This window comes from Penaeus japonicus, unplaced genomic scaffold (genome assembly GCF_977035675.1).
Source record: "Penaeus japonicus unplaced genomic scaffold, GWHDUDI00000001_assembly GWHDUDI00000033, whole genome shotgun sequence".
NCBI classification, from domain to species: domain Eukaryota; kingdom Metazoa; phylum Arthropoda; class Malacostraca; order Decapoda; family Penaeidae; genus Penaeus; species Penaeus japonicus.
In genome coordinates, this window is record NW_028234435.1 from 11,798,376 (window position 1) to 11,813,375 (window position 15,000).

The following is a 15,000-nucleotide window of genomic DNA, read 5'->3' on the forward strand; positions in this document are numbered from 1 at the left end:
CGAACTTGGTATACCCATATCTACTCTGTATATGTAGTATACTTACTCATTTTTCAGAACTACTACAGTCAAGGTCACGTGATTTGAATTATCTTGACATTGTATTGCAATATGTTTCCATCTTCCCTGCATATGTTCAATAATTTTCTTTATCGAGTTTATTCTAGCAACGTATTCTATTGTTACAATTGTTGCACTGGAATCCATGTTTCCCTTAGTACTCTATAACAGAAATGCTGAGATTGGTTGCCATCTTATTACTTACTTGACCCATTCTGCGCCGCAATCTACATATTTCCTGCGAATGTGTCGGTTAAACTACACGCCACACCATCTGTCGACGTGACGGAGAGATAAACAAGCAAGTTAAGTCAATCATCATTACTTCAGTTATCTCTAAATAGTATTTTGATATATCTATATACATGCAATATCTTATACCCTGTACCTCCCACCCTACTATTTTGGCACTGCCAATCTTCAATGCAATTGTTATGTATGCATCGGGCACTACTCTGTGACTTCATTCCAGGTCTGCAAGTTGAAGATGATTCCATCAGAACGGCTTGAGAATCCAGCATTGTCAACCCTGATGTCCCGACGCCGCCATCTTGAGGACCAGCACACTTTTGCAACCGCATGGATTTCGTTGCACAATCAGGATGTTCGATCACTCAGGGTGTTTAATCTTCACATTTACGGTGAAAGAGAGATATAGTAAATGCATATAATATTTCTCTTATTCCTTGTTTTTGCACTCTTTGCCCACACATGCCATATATTTTGATGCAATATATCTTAGCAAGTCGAGGACGACATGTTCAGTAGGTGACCGAGCGTTGTAAGAATTATATATTATGCTTATATAAGATATTAATTACAGCAATAGATCCACATACAAATATATGAATTTTCGCACTTTTAACTAGCGAGGCAATCGCCGGGTCAGGCCAGGTCAACTTTGACTGATTGGTAATTGGCACATAGTTGCCTTCCCAAGTGCCTAGACCCTCAAAATGAGCTTAACTTAATACCCTCGACTGTCACGCTCCTTACATTCCAGACTACCTTCCCGCATAACCACCGTTGGGGACAGCGGATGCGAACCCCTTCCATATAAGCAGAATGTCTGGAACATACAGACCAGGAATCGACTACGCTACCGCTGACGCCTGATTTCTCCTCTTGTTTATACGTGTTGTGATAGTGTTTATTACTGTGATTATTGTGCTGTAGTGAATATGTCTATCGTGTACTATAACGTCAGACTATCTGCGTTATGGAATAAACCTGTAATGTTCAAACCCTGTGTCTGGCATCACTACCTTATTTGTGGTGGGTTATTAGTTCCGAGAGAGAGAGAGAGAGAGAGAAAGAGAAATAGAAAGAGAAAGAGAGAGAGAAAGAGAGAGAGAGAGAGAAAGAGAGAGAGGGAGATATTTTCTATAATATATTAATTATTTAAACTAGATATTAAAAAAACAATATTTAGGTGAACAAGGTTTATTGTTATTCCTTGAATACAAAATCAAGTATATAAAAAACTAATAACACAATATACAATTATCTTTTGAAAGCCTTCAACATTAATAAAAGTAGAACTAAATAATATATTTCAACCAGTATACCATGTATAATAATGTCAATGCTACAAATATCACAGTTATCTTAAATTACTTAAATCTTACGGTAAATATAAAGTCATTTCAACCTTATGTTAAATAAACAAACTTCATTGTCTTTCAGATGCATAAATCGACATATAATGAAAACAATTGTCATATCAAACAATCAGTATTTGAAATATTTTGAGTACTACTCGTTAACAAAACGTATATAATTAAGTGGTGTAAAATGTGTACAATCAGTTATAAAAAACGTTACTGATTGTTATTTAGGGCACACACATTGAGGTAACATGAGACCCTAAGGAAATAAACCATACAAGATATCCTTGAAAAGTGATATTGAACAATTAGAAAAGCATATATGAATCTTAAACCTGCCATAGTCATCTTTGTTTATTAGGGTATAAAATCTAACCTAACATGTAAAAAACAATTGTAGGAAAATAATCAGCCTTTGAAATATTTCAATAGTAATATCTTACATTAGAATTAGTAAAACTATATTGCAAGTGATGTAACATATGCAGGGCAATTTTCTTAAATTGCATGTTGATAACAAAACTTATAATGCATAAAGCAAATGCAAATCATGATAAAACTTATAATGCATAGAGTAAATGCAAATTAATCTTCTACAATCATAATAGGTACTTATATATCTCCAAGAAAAAAAAAAAAAAATAATACGAGCCTACAGGGAGGAGAACCTAGGCTTCAATATCTTCATAAGCATAGCCGCTTTTTCCAGCATGAAATCAGAATCATGCTTGGTATAACGTTCACATGGAACACTAGAGCTCGTTGGGTATCTCATGTTGGTGTGATGACCAACATGACACTCCATATCTCTTGCTAAGCTCACGGTATCACTGCAAGACAGATGCAGTGCCACAGCAATGAGCGAATGACACTGTGAGCCACTTTGATAGCTCTGAGCGGTGTCTCGGTCCTCCATGTATAGCGCTGCCTTCAGGCCTTTCTCGGCTGCCTGTAAATAAATGCAAACTTAGCAATCACATCATGAACAGGACTAGGAACAGGCGTCTTTGGGGAACAATAAAAGGAACAGAAGTATGAACAGAAGTACAAGAAGCAAGAGGGAAGGGAAGGGGAAGGGGAAGGGGAGGGGAAGGGGAGGGTAAGGGTAAGGGTAAGGGTAAGGGTAGGGTAGGGGAAGGGTAGGGAAGAGGAAGAGGAAGGGGAGGGTAAGGAAGGGTAAGGAGAGGGGAAGGGTGGGGAAGGGTAAGGAGAGGGGAAGAGTGGGGAAGGGTAAGGAGAGGGTAAGGGTAAGGGGAAGGGTAAGGAGAGGGTAAGGGGAAGGGGAAGGAGAGGGGAAGGGGAAGGAGAGGGGGAGGGGGGAGGGGAAGGGTAGGGTAGGGTAGGGTAGGGTAGGGAAGGGAAGGGAAGGGGGAGGAAGAGGAGGAGGGAGAGGGGGAAGAGGAAGAGAAGGGGTAGGGGGGGAGGAGGTGGAGAGGGGGGGAGGAGGAGGACAGAGGAGGGAGAAAGAGGACTGAGGAGGAGGACAGGGGAGGGAGAAGGAGGATAGAGAAATAGGATGGAGGAAGAGGGAAGAGGGAAGAGGGAGGAGGGGAGGAGGGAGGAGGGGAGGAGGAGAGGAGGGGAGGAGGGGAGGAGGAAAAAAAGAAGAGGAAGAAGGTGGTGGTAGTAGTCGTGGTAGGGGGGGGGGTGATGATACCAATAGCAATTTGAACAGTAAAATCATCAACAAATAACTAAAACATTAGTATTAGTCTAAAAACTATTAATGCGTATGTGTGCATTGTAATATTGTTCTTATTGCGTATGTCACTTTCAGAATTATTAATATATTACACATATTTTAATGTTTGTTAAAAGTCCTAGTTTTAAATGTTTTGAGAAAATAAAGGAACTTTGCAAATCATAATCATGAACTCTCCAAGTGTTTAAATACCTTACCTGATGACACATATAGGTGATCCAGCAATCAGATCCATCCTTTCGCTTTACTGCCTCATCTAAATCGTGTTCCGCTTGTTTCAACCACTTTCGCGCCTCTGGTTTGTCTGGCATCCTCATTCTCTCTTGGTTTCTACGAGCAGAGGATGAACAGCCTCTAGAACTGCTGAAAGTATATGATGTACCACTGCTCTGACTCTTAGGCTCTCTGTAGTATCGTGGAGGAGAGCGGAAGATATCCTCATAGAATGAACTGGGCTGACTCTTCGGGAACGAATTGTAATCATCGTCATCTGATATTGTTTCACCACGCTCCAAGCGGCTCAAAAGAGACTGGATGTACTGCATGACTCTTGTTGCTAGCTCTGGCCTTTCAGGATTTTTATCTGGATGCCATCTGAGCATAAGTCGACGCAACAGGTGTCTCCTGTTGCTTAGATCTTCGACTTTCCAGATTTCCTTCATCTGCATCCTAATACTTTTCATGATAGCATCCTCATCATCTTCCTCTGGTTTGGATTCCGTAGGGACGATATCTCTACAAGTATTTGCTTTTCTTATGAACTTGTAAAGCTGGTGAGCTTTCACAGTAATGAGAGGTTCAGATTCAGAACCAGTGCCTACTTCATACTCATCATGTATTGGATTGTCAAAACTTGTGACTCGTCTTTTTACTTGTACGATGATGAAAATATCCTCTTCTTCTGGGTCTAGCAATTCCCCATAGATATACTTCTTCAAGCATACAAGTTCTCCCTCATGAAAACAACACAGTTCATTGTCAAGTAAATGTATGAAATCCACGTCAAGATAAGATCCAATATCCGTTTCAAACATGGGAACAGAATTTTCAACAGAGCAATTAGCAAAAGCCTTAATCCCATGCCTGTCCAAGTGCGAATGGATTTCACATGGTTCCTGAAGATGCATAAATATCAACATCATGTATTCATCTATATGCTGTGTATATCTGAAGAGTTTCCTAAATGCAAAAGATAGACCCACAATCAAGTATTTTTCTTGTACAGGTTTACACAAGTATAATGTGATATTGCTTATTCCATCTTTCAAGGTATCTTTAATATGATATCCATATTTGTAAGTCTTTGATCCCACCATTTGTCCTTGAAATTTTTGAATTATTGATATTTCTGAAATAGTTCTTAAATAAATGTGTTCCAGCTTATCTAGTATTTCTTTTTCTTTCTCCTCACCAAGCTTATCCGAACTGGTATGATTAAATATTCTTAGGATGGCTGACTTGAACTGTGGAGAGGCTATGTTGGCAATTGCCTTTTCCACAATTGGGCTGTTGACCAAATCTACCCCATTTTCTTGAAATTCTTCTTCTACTACTGAGGAAAGAAAAATGGGTTGTAACCTCTCTGGTAAAAGTTGCACAAATTCTGCATCTGTTACTGTTATCTTAAGGGTCTCAAAACCCATAAACAGTGGTTTATCTAAGGTTGACCTCAATGCTTTTTCGAATTCTTGATTGTCTGCAACATACATGCAAGAAGATATTTCAAGCATTCCATCTTTAGTAGGCAGATACAGTTCACAAACATTAAGCTTTTTTAAAGTCCATCTGCACTTCAACATACCAAATAATGCTGTTTTGACACATCTGAATTCTTCTGGAGTCAAAACACTATTTTGGCTCTCCATACCTATCATGTTCAGTGTTTTTGCATATGTATCACCAGTTGCCTTGGCCTGTACACCCAATTTTTCAAAAAGAAGAAAATATGGTCCATACTGTGTTGGTGCCTTATAAAGATATGGGGGTAAATCATCTTCTAAAGACAATATCACTCTGTTAGTAGTCACACAAGTTTTTTGGTCTGGAATGTGAATAATAGGAATTTTATGATCTACAATTCTGACAAGCAATGTGTCGCTTGCTTTTTCAAGATATCTATAGACATGGGTCATGACTTCATAAACTCTCTTTCCAGACTTGAGTTTCTCCTTTATTTCAGTGCAAATGTTTGTTATATGTTTGAAAACTATATTTTCTGAAGGAGAACGTGAAATGTTTAGGTGTTTCTTTAAACTCTCCTCATATGGTAGAGCATAATATGGCAAGAGACAAGCTGAAGTCCATACCAGACTTGCTAACTCTTCGGGGTAAGATTTTGAGAATGATGTTAAGCCAGAACTTGTTTTATAATGACATGAAATATACTCACAACTCTGATCTTTAAATGGAACAATAAATTCAACATCACTAATTTCACATAACACTTTTTCAAGTTCTTTTTCATGGGAAAATAAATGTTCTATTAGTGTTTTTGACTTGGCTTCAACATGAGGATCTGTTACTGACAAAGATCTTGAATATTGTAAAAACAATTTGCCAGGTATTTCATGTTTCATTCCTGCCAATCTTAGAAACCACTGCCATTCCAATAAGGCCCATTCCTCAGGCAGATTGCAGTAACCCATCACATTAAAAACTGCATTTAAAGGGTCATAAAAATGATCTGCCCTCTGAAGTGAACCCCCCAGTAGGATGAAGGGAGTAACTCTTAGTTGGTAAATAACATTCCTCTCATCTTTCGTCCATGATGATTCATCTTTATATCTCATTGTCTGCAATTGATCTCTAAGAAATCTGATATGTCCCATCCTCTCATCTGAATCCATAGCTTTCAGATTAGGCAAGACATATTGGCTATAGAGTTCCAGGTCTTCCATTATACATGACGAATCCAGATAGATGTATAATTCTTTCATTGCCTTGGATGTTGTAGTCTTCAATAAGGCTATGTCATTTCCTTCGATGAAATGTTTGAAATTCATAGATTTAATATTTGTGGTCTTAGGGACAATGATTTTCTTATCTTTCACACTTTCATATTTACCATTGATGTTTTCATATAAAGGTAAAGACCGTAGTTGATCACGGCAGAGATCGTGTCCCTTACATATATAATTGCCAAAATATTCTAAGATGCTATTGTAATCAATTACACTTCTTGATGCAACATTTACACCAATTATATTTCTGTGATAGTAGAGTGATTTCAACACTGCTTCTGGATTATCAAAAGTTGCTGCAAGCCCAAGTTCAACTGGGATCTGGAATTCATCATGTGGGTGGGGAATGGGTAAATTATGAAAATATTCATGGTACTTCTCTATCTGTAACACGCAGTAAGCCTCTTTGATTGGGATAACATGTTCAGTATTATTCTTAATAATGGGATACAATGCCCAATCTTCTAGCAATGCCAACAGATTTCTTTTTCCTTCCACCCAGTCAATTCTATCTTTACCCAAAATGAAGTTTTGTTTAATGTCTTTTTCTACAAATTTCCAAAATCTTTTTAGCCATTCTTTAGATACCAGCCCATTTTCTTTAAATGGCTCTGTTACACTGTTGTTCTTTAATGAATAGAGCAAGACTGTTTCTATTCTAGAAGCAAGATCCGAAATTGAGAATGGTTGAAGGACTGCCAGTGCATTATTGTCAAAAGTGGATGAACGAATTACTGATGCCATTTTTTCATGTAGAAATTCATGTCTTGAATGTGGCATCAAATCAATATAATCTGACATAAAAACTGGATTGGTTTCACTGAAAACTTGCAAATCACTGTCTCCAGTTAGAAGCAAGGGAAAGTCATTCAAATTACCTGTAAACTCTTTTGACTGACACAGATATTTGAAAATTTTACATGCATTTTCATCCGATAAAATTGGAGTACTTGCAATGGGCTGATCTATGCTCACCATACATCTATCAGGGTAATCACTCGTCCAAGATAAAAAGAACTCAAGGACAGTAACAGGAGTCACTTTTGAATACTTGACATTTGCCTTCTTTAACATTTTTTCCATAGTCCTTGTGCCTACTTTCATTCCAAGTCTCTTGAGACAATTTAGAGAATTTTGGTCCAAAGACTTATCATCCAAGAAATAAAGAGGAAACTGGTCCCCATCTTTTGTGAGAGAATGCCAGGTTAGTGTCCCTTCAAGATTTCTCTCTCTGTTGTTTATTTCTGCCGAATTGCTATGAAAATTAAAGAAATTTAAACATTTGGCAACGGTCCCATACATACCGTTATATGAATCAGATATATCTGTATGTGGAGTGAACACATCAAATATTGGAATTTGATGTTCACTTACATATTCATAAAACCAATGTGGGAATTCCTTCCATATACCATTCATCATTTCTGAGTCTGGTATAATACAATAGAATTTAGAAGTTTTCTTTTTGTATTCACCATATGACACTACTTCTCTAATACCAGAGAAAATCTGCTCTTGACAAAGAGTAACTGTCTGTACAGCTGCTGGAACCATGACTTCCTTTATTAGCCATTCATTCCACATGACCTTTATGTCCTTTCCTGTCCATAGGTCTCGTCGAGAACTGTTTAGAATCAAATGTCCATTAACACTAAATGGCAAACCAGACTTTGCAGGCAATGGCAAATAACATGATGTGGCTATCTGTTCACTGTCTATCTTAGAACTGGATTCTAGCAATATAGCAACTCCCGCATGTGGGAGGAGATTGAAGGAACCCTGCAGAAATTCTTGCTGTATTTCCTCAGAGGGTAACAACTGACTGTTCTCAGTACCAAGTTGTTGTGTTATATACCAACGGTTGTACAATTTGTTACTGTCCTTTACCACCATCTCATAAGATACTCTCATCATCTCAAGAAAATATTCATTCAAGTCATCTCTGTTTATAACACTCTGTCTCCTCCTTAAAATATCATTTTTCAACTTCCTGATCTTATTTTCTCCCTTATCTTTTATATGTGCTTCTACGCAATACTCCTCAATACACTCTCCATTTGGATTGATGTGCTTGATGGAAATTTTCCGAACACTTCTTAAGAACAGGAGGCACTTTTTCATTTCCTTTTTAAATTCCTCAATTTTCTCTTCTAGCTGAGACGGTGTCATGACAGTATTAGATATCAGAGAATCTTGACATGTTCTCAAGGGAAGCCGAAAAACTGTACCTTCTTCCTTTAGAATCATTCCTTCTAAGTATCCTGAAAAAGAGTCAGGATAATCCTTTCTTAAATCTTCTAGGTGTACATACTGAGCCCCTGGGCACTCTTTTGTTGCCATAGGATCATACCGACAATGTGGGTCAAAGAAACACAATGTTTCTCTTTGATCTTCTCCATACAGGACATCTGGCCCACGTGTGAGAAATGATGGTGCATCTGTGAGGTGGTAAACTGCATTGAAACCAATACCATACTGTCCTGTACTTGCTGGATCCCTTTCTTTGCTGCTGTCACCAAGATTCTGTATGCCTTTTATATCATTTTCTTGGAAACACTTATTATTGTATACACAAAGTGCAGGCCCCTGAAGAGGAGCAAGACTTTTGTCAAATATCTTTTTGTCAGAATGATGGCGAAAATCCTTGACAAAAGAGATTTCACTAGCTCCAGCATCATCTGCATTTTGCAACAGTTCCTTCATGATTCCACTATCACAAGGGTATTCCTTCAGGATGTTCCTTAATCGGGTTGTAAGCAATTCATGTTGACCAAATGGTAAGCGATTACAAGAATCTTCCAGTCGTTTTCTAGATTTCGTTTTCAGGCCCAGACGTTCTATATATATCTGTGGGAGAGAGAATTTCTCATTCAAATATCTAAATTTACCAGAGCTGAGCATTGCATTGTCATCAATGCAAAGCTGCCCTACAGGTATCAGGCATCCATTGGTGTCTGGAAGATGAAGTTGGGAAAAATCTATTTCTTCTTTTGAGCTAGTGTCAGAATCCATTTCCTTGAATAGAAGATGAAGGAGCCTGGATATTTGAAACACCTCTTCATCAGATACTTGGGTCATTTTGTAGATTCCTTTTTTGGAAAGCAGGATTTGGTACACTGTTTTAGGCTGAAAATGCTGCTTAATACACAGACTTTTCATCAGGTATTTGTACTGGCTAAGATTCTCAGTTTCTACACTAAAGAGATCTGGGGCACAGTTTTCATTCATTGAAAATGCAAAACGACTGGGCTCCATAAAACCAAACTTGGTACACAAAATCTTTTCATTGTGCAAATTGGCCACATCTAATTTCTCACGCTTAATGCAATTATCAAGGTATTTGTATATTTGAATGCAGTGCTTTTTAATTTTTGACCAATCATATTTAGATTCTTCTCTATAGATGTTGAGCTGGCTGATGGCTATCTCACTCGGAAAATCTCTCTCATTCGTGATCATGCCCAAGCTTTGACAAACAATTTCTTTTTGGGGTAGAAAGCTTGAAATTAATTTACCAAGAATCAAAAGTGTGCTCCCTGATAATGCCTTAATTTCTGGAAAACACATTAATTCAGGTGTTGCAAAACTCGTACCACAGCCAGACAACTCCTCCTGCCCGTGTTTTTTACAAGCTGTTGAGAGTTTAGAAGGGCAGGAGTCACCTCTCCAGCTAACAATCCAGTCCTGAGGTCTAGGCATAACTGGCAAAAAGCTTATGTCCTTAATTGCTTTACTAATAGCATGTATATTTTTCTTTTCATTTGATCCTAAATAATGTAGAATTTGAGAAGCCCTCTGAATTCCACACATTGTGCATGATAACTCCTTCACAGTCTGTGCTCTCTCACGTACCATTTCTATTGTAATCCACAATACTTTCATCCCAAGGTGTTTAAGCGCATCTTGACGATGACCACCTTTCAAGAAATCTTGCTCTGGGAATCTCTCATCACAGACTTCGTACATTAAAGCAATTTGTTGTTCTGGATGAATGAGCTCATTTGCCAATTTGAGATTTCCATTTGGTGTAGTAGGAATGTAAAAAAACTTTCTTAGTTTTTGGACAATATCTTCATAATGATCTAAGGCATATAATGTCAAGGCTTTCCTTTCTTCATCTTTTACATACTGCTTTCTCATATTAGGAATGAAGTGGCACTCAAAAAACTGTTCTGGAGTAATGATCTTTGAAATAATATTTTCTGTAAAGCCACAAGAAATTTTGTCTGGTAATTCCAGAATCTTTAGCTGTGATGCTTGGAGTAGGTTTCTCATAAATTCAAAAGCATATTTGCCAATCAAATCTATTTGGTGGAACTTTTCTTCAAGGAATAAACATTCAGAAAATGGTAACCAATGATTCTGTTCACAAAAAATTATCAAGTCATTTTCCACAATTGATTTGTAAAAAGAATGTGAAAGCTCAGAGACTAGGTTATCATGCATTTCCTCACTATGTGGCCATAAGCAGTAGTACTTACAATTCTGGCTAAGCCCTTTCAAGCGAATAGTAATCAGAAGGGTATGATAGGCAGCTGTCACTGCATCCCTTATCAGAGTAGTATTCCAGTCTTGTGAGATAACCCGGTCATCTTCAGTCCTTGTACTAAGGGATGTCCTGTCAGAAGCTACTTCAAAAAAGCCATTAACCTGAACCATTAAAGATGTTGAAACTGGTAGTGGCAGGAAACAGTGCATGTGACTCTTCTTATAAAAACCACGTGGAAGTTTGAGTAGCCCTAAAGGTTCCCAAGAATGTCCTACTTTTTTCAGGGGTGCTGCAACTGCTCCAATGGGCAAGGCCTTCCCTTTCTGATGTTCTGCTAATCTGCAAGAATCTCCATGACCTGTATGCCAAGAGGTGAGCCAGGTGACAGTACTAACATTACGATGTATCTTGCATAATTTTGTTGCCTCTGCTGTATGTGCCACTGTTATGTTGACCACAATGTTTTGATGGAATTTTTCTTGCTTCCAAGTGTGGTCTTCCTCAAATAATTTTCCTACACACTTTATAATATTTTCTGTTGATGAAACATCAACAAGCATATCTTGCTCTATCTTTGTTTTTTCCTCTTCTTTCCTGGAACTTTCCATTAATAAAACTTTATCCTTAGGAGACAATGCATTCTCTTTCAAGTGAAATACTTTGATTTCTCTGACATTTTGAGTGAATAGAAGGATTTCACCTATAATATCACTGAACTTTTCCAAGAGCTCTATCATTTCTGCCCTTTGGTAGCTTACTTTACAAATATCACTCATTATTGCTTGCTGTGGAGTTCTTAATGGGAGACGAAACAGTGTGCCATCATAACTGCCTGTATCTTGAATATCGCAACCAAATATTTCTTTGAATGGCTTAAATTGGCCCTTGAGTTTTTTAAGCATGACTGAATTTTTCTCCTTTGCAAAGTTGAATCTAACACCAGGAGTCTGATTTTTTCCTTCCACATATGAGAGATGGGGGTCAAATATGACATAACTGGATCCACTCACAAAACTTGGAACATCAGTCAGATTATACACTGATGAGAATCCAAGACCAAACTTGCCTATTTTGGTAGACTGATGTTCCTTTGTTCCTCCACCTAGTTTTCGGAGATTTTCAAAATCTTGTTCTGTAAAACTTGCGTCATTATAGATCCAAAGAGCAGGGCCTTGACAATCCTGCAATTTTGGATTTATCAGCCTAGTACGAGCATCTTCATTCATACGCTCATCATAGATAAATGACACAGTTCTGGCACCAGCATCATCTGCATTCTGCACCATCTCCTTAAAGATAGCCACTCCATCTCGATACTGACGCAGGAGGTTGTGAATACGAGTGGTGAGAGGCTCATACTGTCCCCACTCCATGAAAGCTTCTTCACCTGCCAGCATATGTTTCTTTAATGACTCTACACCCAAGCATTCCGCTAGCGAAGCTCCTATATCTCTGTGTACAATACTTACTGACAATTCCTCACTGTCTAACCATTCACATGCTTCATCTGAGTATGAACACTTCCCAATCTCCATCAGTTTTAAACTTCCATCTTCTGTTTCAATGGGAAGCAGTAACTGAGAACGATCTATGGATTTAACATTGTCCTGAAATTTTGTAAGGACTGAGATCACCAACCTTCTGTCATTTTCCGGGTTTACCTCTTCTCCTGAATCATGTTTGTTTCGGATCTCTCCCAGTAAATATAGATATAATTCTGTGGACTGACTCAGAAAGCAGCCAAGCTCTATGAAAAAGTCAGAGTGTTCACGCAAGTCAAATAGTAGTGGATACAGGTATGGTACTAATTTTATATCTCCCTCCTTTGCTGAAGTGTAAACTTCTTGAGGTTTCTTGAAACCATATTCTGTAAATACTGAGGGTAAAGACTTCAGTGCAGCAAGAGTGTTGCTTGTAAAATGTTTTGCAAGATGTCTATAAATGTTCTTTATCAACTCCAAGTATTCAAATTCAAATTCTTGTGATGAGTGGATTATGTTTTTCAAATGATTTACTACCTTTTCAACATCTGGTTTATGATTCCAGCCAAAGGCTTTTGCAACATGAGGGATGTGATTGCAAGAAACCAAAGGTAGTACTGAGCCACAAATATCTTTGAATATCTCACATTTAGCATCTTTAGGAATGATTAAATCTGAGCAAGTTTTCCACTGCAGATTTTTGGGATACCTCTCTGGTCTCAAAGACACACCATAAATACAAGGAGTATCCTTTAATGCTTGGCACAACTGGTTACAGTCCGGTCTAGAATTAATAACCCTGAAGAGTGATGAGGCTTTCTTTATTTTGTCTTCTTTTGTTAATTGTGCACCTTGCAGTTGTCTTCCAATATCAATAAGGTTTTCTCTAGGCATACCCTGAATGGCCATTAATCCAAGCTCACGTAGAACTGGGAGGTGTTTCTCAAAGGCTCGTCCTGGGTAAAGGTCTTCCCCAAGTAATGCTTCTGCTTCGGGGTCTTCTGGATCATAAGTTTCACGTGGTAATAGATATCTCTGTCCCTCTGTGGGAACAAACCGACTCTCTTGAAGTTTTTTTTTCACTCTTAAATCATTCAATAGCCATGCATTGTTTAATGCATACTCAATAAGCTTATTGAAGTAATCACTACTGTGGGTCGATTCAAAGGCAAGCAAATATAGATCTTCTGGAGATAGACGAACAGCACCTAGTACCTGCGCCAGCTGACACATAGTGTCATTAACAGGCACAATCAGAGTCTCAGGAAGAGCCATAGGAAAATTGTGGTTTGTAGGCAAAATTTTTTGACAGCTCTCAATGCTTGTATAATTGATATAGTTGGTATTATCTTTACTTCTAAAGAGCCTAAGGCCTCTAAGCAAACTTTTGAGATTTGGATGCATTCTGCTTAAATCCAGAACTTGGCACAGAGCATCAATATGTGCCTCAGATAGTTTTGCATTAACAGAACTTTTCAAGCTGTCTAAATCATACTTATTTGCTATCATGTTGAGAACCTGAGTCACCCCTTCAGCATCTGACTTTTTGAAGTAGCTGAACAACTGGACATGGGTAACAAAGCTTGGGAGTTCTGAGATAACATGTACATTAAGAAGGCTTAGGACTTTTATGCATTCTTGCGATAAATGGCAATATTGGTCATGTTTAATGATGGCTGATGACAAGGGTATGAGTGTTGTAGATTCAAGGTGGCTGGAGGAAGGGATGAGGTCAAGATCCTTAACATATTCTAGGTTTACCTTCTGAAGGAGTGTCCAAACCAACTGTAACCAAGACTTTACCCGATGTGTGTCTAATTTAACATTTTTTACATAGGTTACACTTTTCTGAAGCAATGCTACGCAGTGTGCTTGTGCATTGAACACACATAGCTGATTTGTACCTGGGTGGAGAAAAATACACAGTATAACTGTTATTGTTCTACAGCTGAAAGGCAATTACTGATATTCTTCATAGTTGGGGTAAACAGAATGGAATTAAAATAATCTGCTGGAAAAATCATAATTTAACTCACCTGCAGTAGCAACACTTTTCAGCGTTTGTGTCAGTGATCCTGGCAAATCCACACAAACAATTTCACTGTCCATGCCCAAAAATGCACCAGCTTCCTCTCTTGTACATATATAAATAGGCTGGCTAAATCTTGAAATTGTAGTCCATTCACCATTGTTTAATGGTAGTAGAGGAATATTTTCCAAGTCACCATAGTCCATATCAAGCAAAATATAATCTAAAAGCATGACTTTAAGATTCCAATGCCATCCACTAATATGATTTGAGTACTTTAGCTTCTCTCTAAGAAATTTAGGCGTGACAGTCAAGGGACAGATGCCTGAAACAAAAGATTTTAATGAATGTTCCAATGTTAAATAACCAACAACCATATCTTATCACTCTAATTAATGCATGTCATTATATGTGCAATTGAAAAATATAATTTTTTTTTTTTTTTTACAGAAGAGAAAAAAAGTAAGAAAAAAGAAAGAAAAAAGAAACAGGGCTTAGGCGTGTGTGTGTGTGTGTGTGTGTGTGTGTGTGTGTGTGTGTGTGTGTGTGTGTGTGTGTGTGTGTGTGTGCATGTGTAGGCGTGTGTGTGTGTGTGCGCGTGCATGTGTAGGTGTGTGTGTGTGTGTAGGCGTGTGTGTAGGCGTGTGTGTGTGTGTGTGTAGGCGTGTGTGT

The 15,000-nt window shown here is 38.1% G+C and overlaps 1 protein-coding gene across 1 annotated transcript in view; it reads right to left on the reverse strand.

The window, feature by feature from the left end:
- Nucleotides 1-1,487: 1,487 nt before the first annotated feature.
- LOC122259852 (sacsin) overlaps nucleotides 1,488-15,000 on the reverse strand; it is a 48,686-nt gene continuing 35,173 nt past the window's right edge. The window contains exons 9-11 of the mRNA XM_086530412.1: nucleotides 14,336-14,653; nucleotides 3,567-14,203; nucleotides 1,488-2,616 (exon numbers count right to left, since the gene is read on the reverse strand). Of these exons, the coding sequence (XP_086386538.1) occupies nucleotides 2,320-2,616; nucleotides 3,567-14,203; nucleotides 14,336-14,653 (11,252 nt within the window). The 3' untranslated portion in view covers nucleotides 1,488-2,319. The remainder of the gene's footprint in view (nucleotides 2,617-3,566; nucleotides 14,204-14,335; nucleotides 14,654-15,000) is intronic.